The sequence below is a fragment of the Anolis carolinensis genome, unplaced genomic scaffold (genome assembly GCF_035594765.1).
Source record: "Anolis carolinensis isolate JA03-04 unplaced genomic scaffold, rAnoCar3.1.pri scaffold_11, whole genome shotgun sequence".
NCBI classification, from domain to species: Eukaryota; Metazoa; Chordata; class Lepidosauria; order Squamata; family Dactyloidae; genus Anolis; species Anolis carolinensis.
Genome location: NW_026943822.1, coordinates 15,377,982 through 15,399,445, shown reverse-complemented (window position 1 = coordinate 15,399,445; position 21,464 = coordinate 15,377,982). Strand labels below are relative to the sequence as shown.

The 21,464-nt window shown below is 39.3% G+C and overlaps 1 protein-coding gene across 3 annotated transcripts in view; it reads right to left on the bottom strand.

The window, feature by feature from the left end:
* Positions 1-9,354: 9,354 nt before the first annotated feature.
* The window catches only part of secisbp2l (SECIS binding protein 2 like), a 30,076-nt gene continuing 17,966 nt past the window's right edge, over positions 9,355-21,464 (bottom strand). For all 3 annotated transcript variants that reach the window (XM_062963139.1, XM_062963138.1, XM_062963140.1), the window contains 9 exons: positions 20,957-21,124; positions 20,243-20,384; positions 18,980-19,149; positions 18,490-18,622; positions 17,497-17,659; positions 16,241-16,461; positions 15,300-15,454; positions 14,105-14,321; positions 9,355-13,079 (listed from right to left, as the gene is read on the bottom strand). In XM_062963139.1, the coding sequence (XP_062819209.1) occupies positions 12,415-13,079; positions 14,105-14,321; positions 15,300-15,454; positions 16,241-16,461; positions 17,497-17,659; positions 18,490-18,622; positions 18,980-19,149; positions 20,243-20,384; positions 20,957-21,124 (2,034 nt within the window). In that variant the 3' untranslated portion in view covers positions 9,355-12,414. The remainder of the gene's footprint in view (positions 13,080-14,104; positions 14,322-15,299; positions 15,455-16,240; positions 16,462-17,496; positions 17,660-18,489; positions 18,623-18,979; positions 19,150-20,242; positions 20,385-20,956; positions 21,125-21,464) is intronic.

Here is a 21,464-nt window from a genome sequence, read left to right as displayed (position 1 = left end):
CAAATGTGAGTAGATCAATAGGTACCGCTCCGGCGGGAAGGCAACGGCGTTCCATGCAGTCATTCCAATGGCCACATGACCTTGGAGGTGCTACGGACAACGCCGGCTCTTCGGCCTAGAAATGGAGATGAGCACCAACCCCCAGAGTCGGTCACGACTGGACTTAATGTCAGGGGAAACCTTTAGCTTTACTATGCCATCTTTCCTCAATGTGCAGGATTCCTCTTCCTGCGCCAGAAATGCCGAATAGCCATGACTGGCCAAAGCTCACGGGAGTTGTAGTCTAGCATTTCCACCAGGCTGGGGAAGGTCTGTTGGGCGAGTGGGCTTATTAACAAAAGACCCTCCCTATAAATGTACAACAGAGTAACTTATGGCCCAGCATCAGTAGTCAAAAGTGATAAAAAGAACAAACACAGACCAATGGTAGATCTTCCTTTGGAGGTTTTTCTTTGTAACAAAATAATATGGTTGCGCTATTTACAAATCAAGGTTTCCATCACACAAATAAAGTTCTTTATATTTCCTTCTTTGCTTCCACGCTGGGCTTCTTGCTCATGCAGGTAAACAGCTTCGCTCTCACAGAGCCTCCTCTCACACCAGATTTACACAGGAGCCTTCACACTGGAGCTTCACACTTGAGACCTTCAACCTGGGACTTCTTTCACTGGAGCTTCTCACACCAAGCCTTCTCATACTGAGGCCTACTAAGCTACAGACACATCTTATATTGAACTTCAGCTTTTGCTGAGTCATTGCATCCATTTAACCCTTTCAGTGCTTGACTTACATTTTTTGTAATTAAAAATACCGTTATTTTTTAATATTTCTGACAAGGTCAAGTGGCAGCAATTCTCACAGGGCCCCAGAGAGAGTATTTTGACACGTGCTTGTTATTCTGTGCCTTCCAAGGGTGCATTGACTCATGGAAGCCCAATCATAGCCAAAACTTATCCAGTTCACCATCACCTTCCTGTGAGGCCGAGAGAGTGTGACTTGCCCAAGGTCACCCACTAGGCACCCATGGCAAACTAGGGGTTCAGACCTCAGAAAGCATGGTAAAACCTCCATTCCAAAAGCAAGATTTGGCCCGCCAGGTGTTTTAGACCTTAACGCTGTCAATGCATCCCATTGAGTTGAAGTCCAAAACATATGGAGGGTCAAAGATTCCAGCCCCTGATCTAAGGAGTGATGAGCAGATGGTTCTGAGGTTTACTTCACAAATACAAATTCATATTGTATGAGCAGCCAGCCAGCTGCAGCCAGCTGTAACAAATTACTCTGACCAAGAGGTCATGAGTTCGAGGCCAGCTGGGAGCCTATGTTTGTCTTGTCTTTGTTGTATGTTAAAGGCATTGTAAGTAAATAAATAAATATTTATCGTGTCAGAAGCAAATTGAGAATAGAGCTATAATGTATTAAATAACCACAAAGTAAAAAAATTGGCATTATGCTAAATTTCCTTTGACCAAAAGCTGACCACTTGGTGTGTGCCTGGTGTCACTGTAAGAAGGTCCTCCATCGTATATGTGGCAGGGCTCAGGTTGCATTGCATTAAGTGGTCTGTGGTTTGCTCTCCACACTCGCATGCCATGGACTCCACTTTGTAGTCCCATTTCTTGAGATTCGTGGTACCAGAGTGCAGTCTGTTCACAGCCTTCCACGTTGCCCAGTCTTCGATGTGTCCAGGAGGGAGTTTCCTATCCAGTATCAGCCACTGATTGAGGTTCCAGGTTTTAACCTGCCACTTTTGGACTCTCGCTTGCTGAGGTGTTCCTGAGAGTACCTGTGTGGATCTTAGGAAGCTGTTTCTTGATTTAAATCATTGGAATGGAGATGTCCTTTCATTGCTGGCTGCTGCTTCCTGACGGATGTCAGGTGATGCAATCCCGGCTAAAGAGTATAATTTCTCCAGCGGTGTTGGGTGCAGACAAATTAATATAATATTCATACACATACAAACTGAGATGACATTGCTTCATTATAGCGCATATATTTACCTCTCTGTTAAATTATCCTTGTGCTGAATATCAATGGAGTACAACCTATGTGGCTCAATGAGCAGGCACATGCCTGGCAAGCCCATTATACAGTTGCAACACCTACAGCAAAATATATTCAAATGCTATTTTGCCTTAATGTGGTATCAATGGTGCCACATGTGCGACTCTGCTTCCCCCCCCCTCCTCCACACACACACACACACACAGTCAGCTGGATACAATCATTGTTCCCCACCAACCGTTCCACATGCCGAGCACAACTTACACCTCCACACATGCCAGCTTTCCATTAAAACCTGGAGTGCCTTCTCCACTTTTCTGTGTAGCAGTCTTCCTTGGGTTCTACATGCAACAGGGTATGCCTTTAGTCCAACACCTTCTTGCTGTTTTTGACTTATCTTTCTTTCTTTACACTGCTTCTTCCTTAATTCTAAGTAACCAGCCTGGGCAATGCAAATATGACAAACCAAAGCATACATGTAGAAGCACTTGGGAAATTACCATTGCATTAGCTACTGCAATGCCATAAAGAAGCACTGTTCTGATTACTATTGATGTGTTTGCTCTGGTGTCATTGAGGCCAGCTAGACTTAGCTATGGGCTGAATTCTGTGAGCCATGTGTGTGTGTGTGCCTTCAAATTGTTATGTCATCTTCTTATGTCCCGACGAATTTCATAGAGCTTTTTAGGCAAGGAAAACTTAGATTGGGTTGCTGTGAGTTTTCCAGGCTGTATGGCCATGTTCAAGTAGCATTCCTTCCTGATGTTTCACCAGCATCTATTGCAGGCTTCCTCAGAGGTTGCGAAGTCTGTTGGAAACTAGGCAAGTGAGGTTTATATATCTGTGGAATAATGTTCAGGGTGGGAGAAAGAAAGTCAGTTTGAGGCAAGTGTGAATGTTGCAATTGGCCACCTTGATAAGAATTGAATGGCCTTGCAGCTACAAAGCCTGGCTGCTACTTGACTGGGGAAATAATAATACTGGGATCTGGGTGCATCATCCGAAAATACATCACACAGTCCTAGACACTTGGGAAGTGTTCGACTTGTGATTTTGTGATACGAAATCCAGCATGTCTATCTTGTTTGCTGTGTCATACAATATAATAATAATAATAATAATAATAATAATAATAATAATAATAATAATAATACGTTGCAATCCCAGAGGACAGCAGGATTGAACAAAAACAACTGGAAAAGCTGACACGATATGAGGATTTAAAGATCGAATTGCAAAGATTCTGGCACAAGCCAGTCAAGATGGTCCCAGTGGTGATCGGCACACTGGGTACAGTGCCTAAAGACCTTGGCCTGCACTTAAACACAATCGGCGCTGACAAAATCCCCACCTGCCAGCTGCAGAAGGCCACCTTACTGGGATCAGCACGCATTATTCGTCGATACATCATAGTCCTAGACACTTGGGAAGTGTCTGACGTGTGATTCAGTACAACAGCCAGCAGAGTGTCTGCTGTGGACTCATCTTGTTGTGTTTCAAATAATAACAACAGCAGCAGCAACAACAACAACTGTATTTGTATTCTGCCCTATCTCTCAAAGGGGACTCAGGGCGGATTCCAACATACAATGGCAAACATTCAATGCCTCCGTAAAACAAACAAATACTGACATAAAATCCCAGAGAAACCCCGCATATGAAAATAACATTAAAGCCTAACATCAAATTAAAACTTGACATCAGTAAATTAAACCTAATATCAATAAATCCTTTGTTGAGGTGTTAGCTAGCCATGATTGTTTCCTGTCTGGAATTCCCATATTTTTTTTAGTGTTGCTCTTTATTTACTGTCCTGATTTTAGAGGTCTTTTTAAATACTGGGAGCCAGATTTTTTTTTATTTTCATTGTTTTCTCCTTTCGGTTGAAATTGTCCACATGCTTGTGGATTTCAGTGGCTTCTCTGTGTAATCTAACATGATTATTATTCTTAGATTTATTTTGCAATCACCTTCCATTGAGATACTTTTTATTTCTTGGTGCTCTCCCATCCAAGTATCAACCAGGTCTGGTCCAGCTTAGCCTCCAACATCGGATGGGATCTGGTGGCTTTGCTTGATCCAGCAAAGCAGAACCTCCCCGCAGCATTGCTGGTGCAGAACACTTTGAGAAAAGCTTATAGGTGGAGGGATGTTTCTAAACAAAAACAAAGGCCTTTTGTGGATGGTTATCCATTCAAGATGGGAGTTAACTGAGTCTTCAGATCTCAGATATCCTGCGAGGTCTTCATGTGATCCTAGGAAAACTTTCTCCCCTTTGAAGGCAGTCATTCCACGTGTGAGAACTTTCAATAAAAACTCTTCTTTCTCTCATCTTCCCAAGAAGGCTGGCATGAAAGGAGAGTGCAGAGCATGAAAGCAGCGGCGAGAGACTCACCTACCCAGTGGCACCAGTGAGTGGGTTTGTGGTGTAGGAGGCAATGCATAATAATAACACTCTGTTTTAGTAAGTCACAGGGAGCTGCACATGCAAAGTGAGGTTTTAAAAAGCTCTTTCTCTTAAAAAAGGAAACTGTCAGGAATAGAAGCCTTCCATATCAAAACATGGGGGACGAAACATATACACACAGCCCTCAGCAGCAGTAGGAAGCGGTGTAGTAGTACAAGTTTTCTTCCCCTTCCAATTTTAGGAAAGCAGAAAGGAGGATAAAGTTGACTTCTTTTTCCAATTCAAGTTATCTTAAAGCAGGGATTTTGTGGTTGGGAAATCAGGGTGCAAATTCTTTGGACAGAGAAATGCATTGATTTTGGCAAAGTTGAGAGGAGACATGATCGCCATGTATAACTCACTTTTCAACTCACTTTTGGGTTCTCCCCCATGTTCTTATAGCACTTTTAACTTCCTCCATGTTTATAAGTCTCACTTAGTGCACTTTGATCAGCCCATCCTTATGTTTTTATTGATGTGTTTTAACTTTGTCTTATTAATGGTTTGATTTTAATCGTATGTTTTAATTTTTCATTTGTGCGTTTTCGGTATTTGATGTTTTTGTATGTACAGTAGAGTCTCGCTTATCCAACGTAAACGGGCCGGCAGAATGTTGGATAAGCGAATATGTTGGATAATAAGGAAATAGTAAGTAAAAGCCTAAACATCAACTTAAGTTATGATTTTACAAATTAAGCACCAAAACATTATGTTATACAACAAATTTGACAGAAAAAGTAGTTCAATACACAGCAATGCTATATAGTAATTACTGTATTTACGAATTTAGCACTAAAATATCACAATGTATTGAAAACATTGACTACAAAAATGTGTTGGATAATACAGAACGTTGGATAAGTGAGTGTTGAATAAGTGAGACTCTACTGTATACTCTTTTGCATTTGTAAGCCGCCCTGAGTCCCTGCGGGGAGATAGAGGCGGGGTACAAGAATAAAATTATTATTATTAACTATGTGAAAAGGTGTTATAAGGAAGAGGGAGCAGGCTTCATTTCTGCTGCCTTTGAAACTAGGACCAGGAGTGATGAGTTCAAAGTACAGGAAAGGAAATTCCATCTGAACATTAGGAAGAACTTCCTGACCGTACAAGCTGTTCAACAGTGGAACTCTCTGCCTCGGAGTCTGCTGGAAACTCCTTCCTTGGACTTCAACTGTGGGAGTTGAAGTCCAAAACACCCAGAGGACCAAAGTTTGCCCATGCTGGATTATATTGTAGTTCTTCCATGGTTCCTTTTTTGTATACGCAATTGTCATTTTTGCTCCCATTCCAGCTGGAGTCCCAAATTTCATGTTCAACTCTACACACTGCAAGAAAGTGAGTACCTTTTAAGATCTGTTAAGCACAGAGGAAGGATGGAGAATATGTGTCCTTCCAGATGTTGGATTGCAACACCCAGCATCCCTCTCCATTGGGTCTACTGTTTAGGGTTAATGAGATTTTTTAACTTGGCTTGGGCCAGGGTGCTCCTTGTGCAGCCCTCATGCCCTTCTCATTTAGGGGTCTGGGCAAAGCTTAGACATGGAAACCATGCTTACAGAGGCAGCTAGAGGACAGGATTCTCACTTAGAGTGGGAATCGCATAGTTCTCCAGACATTATTGAACTGCCAGTCACTGTAATCCAGGTAAATATAACCAATGGTGAATGGTTAAGGGAGTGGCTATTCGACAACATGTGGAAGGGTCCAATATTTAAGTGCTGCTGAAACACACACACACAAAAGCCAGAAGTGGTGTTTAAAAAAAAGTGACCTTCCAGTTTTGGATGATGGAAATAGCCTGTAGTGGGAAGAAAAATGGGAACATTGAGGCCCACGGATCCTCTGGGCTTGCCCTCCCCAAGCATAAACCATCTCAATTCAAGAGTTTGCACAGCTCCTTCTGATCAGTGTAGAACACTGGTGAGAAAAGAGCATCTTGCATCCCCAATGTATGGTCCCTAGCCATCTTTTCCAAATTATGCACAACTTAAAAGAGTCCATGGTTATAATAAAAATGAGATGAGTTGTCGAAGGCTTTCATGGCTGGGATCACAGGGTTGTTGTATGTATTCCGGGCTGTATGGCCATGTTCCAGAAGTATTCTCTCCTGACGTTTCGCCCACATCTATGGCAGGCATCCTCAGAGGTGATTAACTGCAACATTCCAACTGACAACTCTTCTCACACCCTGGACTTCTCACAGATATATATTAACCTTCCTTGCCTAGTTTCTCCATGCCTCACAACCTCTGAGGATGCCTGCCATAGATGTGGGTGAAACGTCAGGAGAGAATACTTCTGGAACATGGAATACATACAACCACCCCAAAATGAGATGAGCTTTAGAAAATGTAGCTGATTTCTCAATGACATGTCAAAAGTGTCTAATTACTGTTTGTGTCTTCCCTCAATTACTATGGCCATTAGTTTTTGCAACTTTTAAAAATAGTTGAGATGAGGAATTTGTATCCTTGAAGAATAGTATAGGAACCTAAGGAGATTTTGTTGAAATGGTTGTCTCTCTTCTCTGCCGGCTATTGTTACGAAGTCCTTGCAAATAAACAGCTTTCTGAGAATACTGAATCACTTCAGATTGCATCTTGCTTGCCTAACAAGAGGGAATACACTTCCCTTCTCTAAAAGGTTGGGGGGTATTGGGGAGCACCTAAAACAAAACAGGAGGATAAAAATCCCCTCAAACTTCCCACCCAACATGGAAACGAGCAACAATCGGTTTTATTGACCTCTTCCTTAGGAGAGCTCTCAACTGCAGCGGATGCTTCCCATCACGTGCCCTTCCTCATGCTAATTCTCAGTGTGTGGGTGAGACAGACTGCAGTCACATTCACTGCCTTGTGAGTGAGGGGTGGAAAGGGAACGGAGAGGCATGTGCCGGCACCAGGGCCGCTTTCGCTCAGTGCAGAAGGCCAGAATCACGTTAGAAGCCTGCTCATACAAAATGCATTACTTGTGGAAGTCTCTCTCTCTTGTATAAATATGCAGTTTCAAAGGGAAGCAGTCGTACACAGCATGACACGTGCTATCGCCCCGGCTAAGAAGAGAGGAGGATCTAGTCCAACCACAGTATCAGCTGCTGCTTTTCAGGAGCTTTTAAGTTTTCTCTTTGACCACAACTTTTAATAACTAAAAAGCAGTATTCATTGCAACAAGAGACCTTCTTCCCCCCAATTAGCTGGTAATTTTGACTCAATCTTGCTCACAGCAGTGTAGAACTGCCCTCTCTTGCCCCTTTCCTGGGGACCACCTCTTTCATGCCTCATGTCTATTCATATGTTGCTTCCTTTTCTTATTTATCTCTCCCTTCTTGCTCCATTATTCCCCAATTCTACTGTATCATTGATCATCTTTTGACAGGTCATAAAGCCCTAAGTAGGAAACATCATCTGCAATGTTGCCACGATTTGGCTTCTCATTTTGCTCAGGATGGGGAACAGAAGTTCGAAGGAAAAGCATCCATTCAATGGGCTAAACAAAGTCTAAGGTAATGCTTAAAACTCCAGCACATGAAGCAGCAGGATAGAAGAGACCTCCTGTTGCCTTCAACCCTTTTCTGACTTGCAATGCTTGCATGTAAATCTTAAAGTCCTGAATAAAAAGCACAACTATAGTTGCAAATGGTTGCCACTACAGTTTGCTCTCTTGTTCCCTCCTAAATACACAACTGAAAAGACCACTTCTATTTAAAGCAAAAAAAGCCTACTTCTTATCCCTTGCAGTTGCAGCTCTTCTTCAGCTCTCCTCTCCTTCTGAACCCCACCGGTAAAATGGGGAAGGAGTTATCCTTTAAGATATAGGGCAGTAGCTCTTGTCAGTTCTGCTCACTGGCCTTGTTGCCAAATATTCCTGAGAGCTCTGATCCAACATCATGTTGCTAGCCCTGCTGTAAAGCCTTGTTGAAGGCTGGTCTCTTTCAATGCAGTTTTGGCGAGTTCTGCCATATCCTTTCTCCAATCAGTTTCAGGCACACAAACCTGAAAGACAGAATTAAACTTTGGCTCATGGCTGCAATGCTGAAAAACACAAACATGAATCAGCTCCTGACCTTGCCCAGGAAGAAAAAGACTAGATATTTTCTTTGACAAACTTCCCATCCACCCCCATGCAAACTTTACTTGGCAGTGATGAAAGCTTACTCTGACTTCTCTCAGAAGGCCAACAGCTGCTCTTTTTAGCAAGAGCTTGTTGTTATTGTTACTATGTGCCTTTAGGTGCTTGACTACAACTCTGTAAACTAGAATCCCTGTTTGGCCATGGAAACCCGCTGTGTGGCAAATGTATGATTTGGATAAATCACACTTTCTCAGCCTGAGGAAGGCCATGGCAACCCCCCCCCCCCCCAAAAAAAAAAACATTTTTGCAAATGTTGCTTACAGAATAAATTATATGTTGCCTTTAAGTTGCTATAAGAAGTTTTAGGATATTATTTTGCCTTGAAAGGCCAGATCAAAAAGTAAAATAACCTGAGAAGGGTAGGATTTCGAGAGACATAGTACTGGTTTTGAAACTCTTCTTCCAAGTCTGACATTGCAGTTACCAACTACTTAGGCTCTTCTCCATCTACAATATAAAAGACACATATATGACATATGTAGCTGTGATTTTACATTAGGGAATAATAACCATCCTCCCTGCTCTTACAATCTGCTTATTTTGTGCGTACATGCCAGGATGTGTATGTATTCATCTTGATCATATGCAAACTTCGATAGCATACCTAAATATTTTCAAGATACCTTCATGCTATATTTGGTTCAATAGTTCTCTGCACATTTTAGCTACTACACTGAATATACAATTTTAAAAACAATCCCCCTTCACAATGAGGGCAGTGTAAGCATTATGCTTTTAACAAAGAACATGAATGCAAAAACAGCTTGGTGTAACATCACATGACCTTTTTTTGATAATCATTTTTATTCATTATGGAAGAACCCCCACTAGTATTTACATAGTGCAAAAAGCAGTTATTATTCCCTCAAAAAGGATGGTAGACAGAATTATCCTTCATCAAAGGAGAACACAGACAAAACATGTTCATGAAATAATTTCATAAATGATTTTCTATTTCAAACCTAGATTTTGTTACTACTGGTGTACAGGTATCAAAGATGAACAGGCATTACTTTATTATAGCCTCTAAAACACATTAATCACATATGAACATTAATTGGGCTGTGCCAGCTATTTTGATCATTTTTAACAGTTAATTGTTTGCAATTGTATTAGACCTTTTCTTGTTACTGTAGGGTAAGACTGGGCATAAAGCTGTACAATTTCCATTTATGGCTTTGTTACTTTATATAAAAAAGGCTCCATGTTGAATTAGAGGATAAAATCTGGTAAACTGATTGAAAAACTTGATTAGTTGGCACAGTTTCATACACACACAAATTCTATGACCATTTCATTAAACAGAAGCTTTCCATACAGGACTCTTTGCCTCTGTGCTATTAAAATTTAAGTTTTCGGTTGAAGAAAGAGACTCAAAGCACCCCGTGTACATCCACCCACCCAAAGAACATGTCCCAGAGTTTTGTCCACAATTCCCACAAGTGCATTAATTGAAAAAATCATGCCTTACACTTTAAAATCAGGGAATCGAATACTATTTAACCCTGCAAAGAGATGCCATTCAAACTGTAAACTAGGGCTGGGAGGATAGGGTGATACTGATAGGCTTTATTGGCTATTATACACACATCTAGAATTAAATATTGTATTAGCAACCTCCCAACCCCAGACTCTAGTTCGGTTTAAGTGCATTGGTTTAATTTGTGTTCCCATTTGCCACAGCTATTGTTATACAAATACTGAAGACTCTTAAACTTTCTTTACACAAATCACTTCAATCAAGTCAAGGATTTTTAAATCTTACTGTACACTTCATCCCTTACAACCAGCATCATCTGCCAATAAACAGTCAAACTCATTAAATGGGTTTTCGAAAAAGAAAATATATCCTGAACTTGTCCAAAATTTCCACCTATGTATAGTAACAGAAATAGTTTTCTTCGGTGTATAAGAATCTACTTTCTAAACAAAGGTGCCACTAAAAACTCAAGAACTGTCACTGAATTACAAAAAGGAACAGAACATGAATGCTTACTACAGAAGATGACAGAATCAACCATCTCATTGCACTGCATCAGAAAAACCTCTCTTTAATTCAGAACCGACTTCAAAGACGTGAAGGACACATTCCATTCTCAACTAGTACTCCGCTGGCACTTACCACAATGAACATTTTATAAAGCAAGCCTTCCTTCACCAATAATGTTCTATTTGCCCTGAGAAGAGTGGTTGCAGTTTGTCAACAGGAAAGTTGACCTTTGGTACGAAAGCAGGAAGTAGAAGCAATGGAAAATTTGATGTACTTATATACATTATTAAAAATGGAAACTGGTCAAATACAAATGAGGATGAAGGGGATTTTTTTTAAAATACCTAATCAAGAATGATGTGAATTGCTAGCACTGAAAACAAGGAGGGGAAAAGAAATGGATATCCCTTTAAAAAGGGAGGACAGGTATCCTAACAAAATTCCAATAACTTTTCTCCTTAACATCTTCCATATTCCCAAAAATTACACAAATACTCAAATTTGCTTTTTCTGCTACATTCCTTAGTGGATAACAATGTTAGGATCTTAAGACACTGAACCACATTTTTGTCTGTACAATATAAAAAGCTAATTCTGAAAATGCTAAAGCTATTGGTCCCAAATAATTATGTGAACAACTCATAATGATATCACTGGAAAGTCTATGCTGTCAAAAACTTGTCCTTTTACATGGCCAATGAACTCTCCTATACTGGTCACTGGATTGATATTTTTTTCATGCAGTTTATCTGATAATTCTGCAATGGGCAAAAGGGGAAAATTCAGACTCTGTGCATACAAAAATTACAAAAGTATTTCACTTAAGATATCAGAATGAAAGCAATCTGAATTTCCTCACTAAATCAATGGATTCTTTCAACTTATTGAGACACTCCTAATGGAGCAAACTGATGCAGAACACAGGGGATCCCATTCTCAATTTCTGACAAATTTCAATTAAAAAAAGTGATACTATGTGCTAATACATGACCCTCACACCTTCACCCCCCCCCCCAAAAAAAGACCCGTGTCCATTTCACTGTCTACTGCATTATCAATATCTGATACTTATACTTTCTAAATTTACATAGCATTTAATCATTCATATTAGCCATCCTGAGATAAAGTGAAAAAAACTAAGGAATAGTCAGAGAACTGGAAAACAGTAAAGTTAAGGAAACTAAACCAATGAAAAGTTGCTATGGTTAATGGGCCCCAATGTTTAAGTAGTTCATTGGAAAGGAACCAATTTCTCTTTCCCAAAGTGTCTTGCCAAAGGATTTCACAGCCAGCATCTCAAGAGTGTCTTTCTGAAACACTCATCTCCAGAGACCAATAAGCAGTTCTGGAAGTTAAAATGAATGGTTAATGCATATCTCCCTAACCCCTTTAGCCAGTAAGGATTCCAAATTTTCTTAAAGCCCATTAAAAAGATTCATTCTGGCTTAATTTCTGGGACACTATCACCCTGTAAGTTAAGGACAAAGCAAGACTTGGTCACTCTAGCAGAAGAATTCTGAAATTCTTGTTTGAGAATAGGTTTCCAATAAAAATGGTCAGTTGCAAAGAGTATTCTTGTACAAAACGAGGCCTATTAACAGTTTATCATCATGTTCAGGAAAGATATAAATATATTCATTACACACACATGCACACACTCCTAGTTCTTAATGGAAAGAGTAATAAAGACTGCTACAAAAAATATTTATGTAGTGAATTAAATACGCATATTAAATGTTACACAGTGCAAAATGCTGAGATGAAGCACACAAAGCAATGGCTGCAATCCTTACGACAGTTAATTTTAAAATATTAAAGTTTCCTGAGTTTGTGCTTGAGTTTATGGTATATAATTTGAGTCCATAGGCGTCGTATCCAAGGAAGTGCTCACAGCAGGCTTCTGCTGCGCTTTATTCGAATGCTTCTCTGCTGTCCATTCCTCACTCTCAACGACTGACTCGACTTGCTCAGGAGTTTCTAGTTCTTCATCCTCACTTTGCTCTGCGTTATCATCCTCTCCGCCACTAAGGCTCTTCCCAAGCTGAAGCGTTTCCATAGTCCGCTGTGTCTCCGAGACCCAAGATTCAATTCTGCTGTTAAGCTGAACCTCTTCAGATATAGGTTCATGGGTGTAGTCATCCTCATCCTCATCCTCTTCATCATCTTCCTCTTCAAGCATTCCCGGAACCAAGGTGCTGGTCGTACTCGTCATGGAGGAGTTCAAAATATCCCTGCAACTGCCATCCAGCGATCCTGTATCCGTACTTTGCTGTGAGGCCCATTCCAGGTTGTCATCCGGCTTCACTTCCTCTTTCCCGCTTGGTGCTTTCACTTGAGCCGAGACGGTGACAACCCCAACAGCAGCTAGAGATAGCTCCTTGTTAACAATAACCTTATTACTGTTGCCAGGCTTTTCTGGAACAGCACTCTTGAAAGAGGCTTCTCGCTCATTTTCAGAGGCTTCAAGTCCATCAGAGGTTTCCACCATGCTCCTCCAATTTGTTTCTGGGGAGAAAATGAATAAAAATTTGGGAAAGGTTGATAAACAAAATATGAGGAATTACTTATTTTTAAAAAGTTATTTGATATAAATACAGTTACTTAAAAACAGGTGCTGTTCCCATGAGGAGAGCATTTATTTGAAACCATACAGTTGCTGAATGCAGATCAAAGTAAGGACTGCTATTGCACCCATTTTAATCACACTGATCTATTAATCTATCTTACATTGTCATTACTGTACTGTTATTTTTCTAAACGTGAACTACTCATGCAACTAACTGGATGAAGAGTACAATATAAATGCATGAAATCAAATAAACAGATCAGGCAAGGTCTTTTGGCAAGCACAGGACATTGTCTACTGCTGTGCTAAGGCCTATTTCATAATACAGGAGTATTCTGGAATAGGGGAGTAATCTAAATGAACGATGAGCATCCAACACCCTTATATTTAGAGAAACGTAGATATTTATGGCTGAGTTGAACATGGAAATGATCTATGGCCTTTTCACACTATGCACTATGATCCCACTTTTCATGCCATGGCAACAACCTACAGAATGATGGGGTTTGTAGCATGACGAGGAATTACAGCACTTTAGCTAAGAATTCCAAATACCCCTTCCTATCTATTGCATTTATATACTGCTTATTTCACCCCTGGGCAGGGACTCAAAGTAGTTCACAGTATAATCAAAGGCAAAATTCAATGCCTCACATATGTAAACATCAAATATCAAACAATATATAACAATAGAATAAAAACCATTAAAACTATAACACTGTGATAGCAATCACAGGCACAACATAAAACATTTAAGCCATTGCATCAATCCTGGGTGTCTTCCTAAACAACAAATCCCAGCATTCCCCAAAATCCAACATGCTAGAACACAGAAAAACAGCAAATAATTCTACAGTCATTAGTAAGAAGAAATAAAATACCAAAACAATAGAAAAGGGCAGAGAATGAAGGAATTTCCAATCTACTTCTAGAGGAATCAGCGTCATTTTGATGCTCCACTTACCATATTCTTTCTCATTAACTTCCGAAATGGGCTCTGAAATAACACTGCAAAATGAAATGGCACTCGCTGCGGAAGGGTTCCGGGAGTGGCCCATATGGTGCGGGACTTTCTTCACATTCTTCAAGGCTTCTTCCTGCTCTTGTTCCATGGCTGCCACCATATCACGGTAGGCTTTCCTGGCCTCCTCAGTCAGTGAAACCAATTTATTGAAGAGGTTCTAAAAGAGAAGATTCCACTGAGTTGAAAAGATTTCTGAGAGAATGCTCTGCTTCCTGCTATTTGAAAATCTTGTGCTTCACGCTCAACGTTCACTGGGCAAATATGCCCCGAAAGACTATCTTCTTTATACTATAGATGACTAGAAATGTAGCAATGAAGAAAGAGCCATCATTCGTGGCAAATTAACATTCTGTGAGCCTCTCTGAGTGCATTTGTGATGGAGTAAAAAAATCTAAATAAATAAAATAAACCCAAAAAAAAAATCTCATTTTGCAACCAAGGGATTTGAACACACACATTCAGAAGGAAACAGTTGCAAGCAGCAGTTTGACCTGCATCCAGAATTTGTGAACTAATTTGCTAGGTACCCAATAGCCAGTACTATAAATGGTGAAAATATGAAATTACCATTTTGTGCTCCCATAGCATTCATTTTATATGTGCATAGTTTTTAATTAATGAATTGTTCTTATGGCAGCAAGAACCATTCTAATTTCGCAACAGATGAAATTCTAGTGTAAATTAACATAATCTTTGCTAAAAAGAAATAAAGTTCTTCTGATTATATTTCAATTACGGAGGTTGGTTTGACGTTTCAGATGTTTATGTCCTGCACTGCATGACAAAAGTACAATAAAATGAAGAGTCTCTTGGCTGACTGGGAAGAATTCATTAAATATTAAGCACAATGACTCATAATGTTTTTACAAAACAGAAGCAGTGCCAGTTTAACAGTATCCGAACAGTCCTGGTTTTCACTCTAATGTCTGTTCTAATTGAGTATAGACCACATCCAAATGTCAACAGTGCCTTGCTTTCAAAAAGACTTCTTGAGTAAACTGAATTTTATGAAGGTGCAAGCAGGAACAAATCCCAATGCTCAACAAAGTCATTAAAACACACACACTCAGAGCACATTTGTGCCATGATTATGCTGAAATATCAAGAACGTATACCAGAAAGACAGAGTTCTTACCTCAGCACCAGAATAATTGAAAATGCCCACCACGCTGACAGGGACCAGCTTGTTCACGCAGCGGCCAAGCGCTTTGCGTCCGAGTGCAAAGACAAAAGGGATTTCTTGCTCTCGTGCCATGGCTATGACGTTGTACAAAGCTTCATCTAACCCACCTTGTTGTAGGCCAGGAAAGACAACAGGAGAGAATTAAGCGTGAACAAAAAAATCTCTCATAACTAGCCAAAAATTATTTAAAACAGTTCACCTTCTGTCACTGTTCAAATATTTAAATTTAAGCACATATTTTCTTCAACTGAATTGTATGTATCAAATTTTGTTAAAGAAATAATGCCCAGGGACACATCTACTTTGTTAACTGAGGTATGCCTGCATATATTCAATTTTAAGATGGTGATATTTAAGAGTAAAATCAAATACTATTACTTCAACCAACTTACTTGTTATCCCCCAGGCAAATATTTAAAGAAAAGCCATGTTAAGATGCCTGAAGGTCTTATGTAGATACAGTAGAGTCTCACTTATCCAGCAGAAATGAAGCCTGCTCCTTCTTCCTTCTACAGTAGAGTCTCACTTATCCAACATAAACGGGCCGGCAGAATGTTGGATTAGTGAATATGTTGGATAATAAGGAGGCATTAAGGAAAAGCCTACTAAACATCAAATTAGGTTATGATTTTACAAGTTAAGCACCAAAACATGTTATACAACAAATTTGACAGAAAAAATAGTTCAGTACGCAGTAATGTTATGTTGTAATGACTGTATTTACGAATTTAGCACCAAAATATCACGATATATTGAAAACATTGACTACAAAAATGCATTGGATAATCCAGAACATTGGATAAGTGAGTGTTGGATAAGTGAGACTCTACTGTACTAGGAATCAACATGACTTAACATGAAGATACAAAACCAGGTTTAGCCTCCATTCATACCTTTTGACTGGATTTTCTCACAGTTGGGAGAAATGATGACACACTTGATCTTGCTTAACTTCATATGCTTTGTCACCTCACGGAGACCCATCACAAGCCTCCTCTTAGCTTTAGCTCTCATGGGGTCCTTTTGATAAATTTGTTCCTGGAAACTGACCAGCTCTTGTAGCAGGAGAGTCACACACTCATCTATTTCTTTACTTAGAACCTGATTGCAGTATCTGTGGATTCAGAAGGGAAATCTAGTAAGGAAAAATTGTATTGCCTCTCATTTGATTAAAAGAAACTGACATCCAAACTAACATTTGATCGCTAAATCATTTGCCGTAACCGAGGTGTGTTTTCAAGCTACCTTAGTTGCCCTTTGATAAAGTTCTTTCTATGCTGATGCAAAATTGCAGGAGGGTAATTTTGTTAAAGGTGGCAGGCCACAGGGCATGCTCTATGCCCTAGCAAACAATTTTCAATCTCAATTCACCCTGTTGGTGTTAAACTCTTTAAATCCTAAACAGGCTGGACCCTTCATATTTTAGGGGGAATTTAAATATATAGGACAATAACAGAAGGATTATTTCCTGAAGTAAAATATAGAAAGAAACATAGAATTGACTTATTTGTAGTCCTTCACACAAAATATGACTTCTCTTCACACTTTTTGTTATTTTTTGCCATCGAGTCAACTTCAGCTTATGGCAGTCCTATGAATGGGCGACTTCCCAGAGTTCTGTTCCTCAACTATCCTGCTCACAGTTTCTACACATAGCTATGCTTACATTTGGTAAATACTCATTGCAACTTTGAGAAAATCTGACTTACTTGTTTTTATAGCTTCAATTTTAAAAATTGCATTTTAATGATTTTTAAAACTGCTATTTTCACTTCATAAGTTGCTTTGAGTGTATAGCAGTAGACAATGCTGAACCAAATCAAATTAAATACTCAACAGAATAGATGAACACAGGTAAACATCACATTATTGATACAAGATAATATCTCCCTTCTTCTTAAATTGCCTAGTAACCCCATTTCCCCCTTTTATTGCAGTACAATTGGCTACATTTCTCTGTTTATTTCTATTATATTGCTACATCTTTTATAATGGAATTAATAAGGTAATATTTGGGCTCCCATTCTATTGGGAGTCACGTTAACTTTAAATCCAGTTTTGGCAAAAACATGGTCTATATATAAAGTAACAGAACAGATCAGGAATATAAATCTAGCAGGAAGTAACTTCTTTTTAAAAAAATTCTTACTCTCTGAATCTCTTGCTGTGAATTTTAGTGATAGTAGAAGATGCCATCGGACTCCCTATCCCTGAACTTGCTGGTGAACCTTGGGACACCGGAGTCATGCAATATGGAGAATTCTGGCTTGCTGGAGAGAGGGAGGTATCACTTGGTACACTCAGGCCAGGTTCTGTAACAGAAAAATAATCACACATAAATAATGATTACACTTAAGAGATCTACAAAAGGTCACTGGACTGGGATCTTTAAAAAATGTGAGTCCCAGTTTTGAGAGGAAGGAAGCATAGAAATCATATAAGCAAACAAAATCTTATATTTCTTCACACTATCACCACAACACACCCAAAACAGGAAACTAAGTCCATAGGGGAGACTTCATTATCTACTGATGCAGTGGAAGGGGTCTATGATTCTCTATTGTTTTACAGCAGGCTCTCATTTAATCAGCACCCATAGGGATTGGTAGCTGCCAAAAAAATGTAAGTTTCTGGTTGCTTGAGAGCTACTATTAAAAATAGGCCCTAACTATTTCAAAATAGTCAAATCTTGGAAAAAGCTAGATAATTTTATAATAAATAATGGGTTAAATAGGGTCTCAGCTATAGCATTATTGGAAAGGCTAACATAAACTATTAGCAAAAGGAGAAACAGAAGATCTATTTGATAAAACATGGAAGCCATTTATGAGCTTCATATGTAAAACAAACGGCAAATTCAAACCACCAAATGATCAAGGAAAATGTAATCAAAATTTTGGAAAATTGGTAAGCTTTCTGATTCAGTACTCAACTTAAACTCAAATGATGCACAAGGTCTCTATTTCTGAAACACAGAGGTCCAAATTCTTGAAACAAGCAATCATTTACACAACCAAGAAACAGAGCACTTTAGCACCTGGGAGCACTATTTAACCATATAGATTTTACAACCAATGCACAAGCTGAGTGACATTATTATTGTCACTCGAAACAAATTCAACGTGGTCCTCAGCATTCTAACCTTCTTGTGATGCAAGTTCTTCTGACTGGTTAGGAGTCAGGTTCAGATCAACCTCCTGTTCTTCATCAGCTCCAACAATAGTATGGTCCACAGATAAGCGTCCTTTCTTTTCTTCTCTCTCTTTCAAGATAATCTGAAATAAACCCAAAATTATGATTGTTGTGAACAATAGCAATGATTTCTTATATGCGCTGATATCTTGTTTCTTTGTTTAAATAGGTCAAGTCTTTGCCTTTGCTCTCTCTCTCTGCAAATCTAAAACATGGGGGACTGAATTTTGGAAACTGAAAAAAGAGACAAGTATCTGTGCAATTCTTAATAAGGCAGAACAAGTAATTACTTCCTAACCAAAATATGTTAATTGACTGAACAATGGACAAGTATTTGCGGAATGGCAAAGGTCTCAGAAATGAGAGCGGATTTCCCAAGATGTAAGCATAATCAAAGGAGGCTTTAGGAAACCTAGAAGCAATATTTAAAGGCAGTTTACCTTTTTAAGTGCTGTTGGACGCTTCAGCTTTGAAAGTTCTCTTTCCTTTCCTCGTTTCACTTTTGGGGAAGTGGAATCTAAAGGGTTCAAGCAACCCACAGATGGCTGCCCCTTCGCTAATGATTTCCGGTTAGTGGATTCTTTGGTGTGAAAAGGAGCAGCGTTGCCAACTGTACAGGAACAGGACAGAGTAAGAGCTGACTGGTGCCGCCAAAAGAAACCTGGCATTCTCAAGTTTTCCCCTACTGATCAGTTATCAGTGGAAAAACCTTTTCCTTTGTTGGAACACAATGACAGGAAAGTTACACAATGGAATAGTTCTGTATCCAGATGGTTTTAACTAATCTTTAATTTAACCTTATGTAAAAAATAGAGTCATGTTACACACTGGCCGTAAAAAGTAAATATCTGTTTGCAGCTTCATTTAGAAACCAAGGAATTAGAAATCACTGTTGAAAGTGTGAGCTGCTCCTTGGTGAGCCATATTTGACACTAAAAGGTCAAACAAATTGGGATATGGGGTAAGAGCCTCCCTGAATTCTACTTGAGTATACTAAAGGGTTTTTTTTTTCAATTTCCAACAACCACTATCTTCAAAACAAATGTTTCATTGCTACTCTCAGCTGCTTCAGACTGGATTAGAAAGGCACAAGCAAATAATCCTCAGAGAAAAGATAAATTCTTTTTTTGAAAATGCAAACTCATTCCAAATAATTAAGTGCTGGAGGCAATCAAAGTTCTTATTTCATTAACAGTAGGCAATTTACATAACATTTCCAGCAAGCAACCAAGTGCACCAGATTGCGTTTTCCTTTTATTTAGAAGGCCAGTCACATAGCAAATTACAGAGTTCATTAGGAAACTGTTAAAATCTCTTTCTTTCACTGAAGATACAGAGCTAGCAGCACTAAACAAAGAGCAAGTTGCTAGAATGATCGGGGATCTGGCAGTGTGGCGCTAAATGCTGTGGAAAGAACAATTCCCTGTTCCCAATGTTTTCAAATGGGGAATCTCATTCTGTATCAAGCAGATGTCCTGACTGAATGCACTCAACATGCTTGCCACAGAGAGCAGCCTTGTGCTAGCTACCTATACTTTAGAAGACATGTTTCACAAGTGAATACTGCTTAAGGAAGAAAATACAAATGTAACACTTATGCTCCATGTTAAAACTCACTGTGTCTAGTCTTAATGCATTAGCTACTGGACTGAATAAAATCTGCAAAGTATATAGCAAGAAAAAGACAAATAAAATGTACCTACCTGTGTAGGAGAGTGGCCTGGTATTTGTGATCTGGCGAGCTTTCATAGCTTGCTGCTGTTTCTCAAGCGCCGCCAGCATGTCTCCCAGGTCTAACTGCACCGGTGTTTTACTTTTCTTCCCCGCTGCTTTTGAAACAGCTTCCTAGAGTAAATAATAAAAATGTTACTTATTATATGAAATCACAAATATACAAACACAGCTGCACAGAAAAAGAGAAACACAGACTTTTTACTGGTTTGGTACATTACTTGCATTACATTATATAGCCAGTCTATGGCAGGCAAGGCACTGCACTTTCACCAGAACCAAACTTTTATATCTTCAGCATCTTCTCAGCAGGCATCATTATATTTTCAGAGAAATTAATATTAGCTGCTCAAATAGTCTTGGGTTTTCCTAACCCACATAGTTTTTATATTCAGATATAGAGCATATTTACTCTATTTCAGAGCAGAGTCTTCCTTGTCAGCATGATATTTCATCTAGCTGTAAAGGAAGATGGTAAGGATCCATCAAGATCCTATTGCTGGAAAGTATACTGAAAAGTATTTTACAACTTGAAACTTTACCTTTTTTTGTTTAGAAGTCAAATTACAGGAATGCTATTTGGCAGGGTCACTTGGCAAAAGATTTTTTTGCTCTGTGACCTTGGGTTGTCCATCTCTGACTTAAATAAACCATTCATCACAACTACCACATTATTAAGAACAGACCTGGAGTTTCCTCTGCTCCATGCTGATTTCTGAATACTCTTGAGCCGTAGCCAGTGCTGCCGCCAGGGCTTTCTTCTTTTGACTTTTTGCCCTTTTAGGAACTGATGTGGTGATTGGAATTGGGGTCTGTACAATGTTGATTGGAGAGTTTTCAGGTAAATCGTCCAACTACAAACAACATGGAAAAAAGTTGTTTGTGAAGTAAAGCCTAACCCACTATAAATCTAGTTACTGTGGTTCATCCTACTTCTTTGACTAGTCCAACCATATTAAACCAATGCTTGGACTTTGTATATTCAAATGCAAATTAAGCCCAACAAGTTTGTAATGAATTGACTAGCCAGTATTCCACTGAATTATTCGACTATGAAATTTCATGGGGCTATAAAGGCATATCATGCTTATCTAAGGAAAAGCCAGTGTTATGTAGTAGGGAACCAGGTCCGAAACCCTACTAGAAACCTATTAAGAAGGCCTTGGGCAACACTCTTTCAGCCTGAGAGGAAGG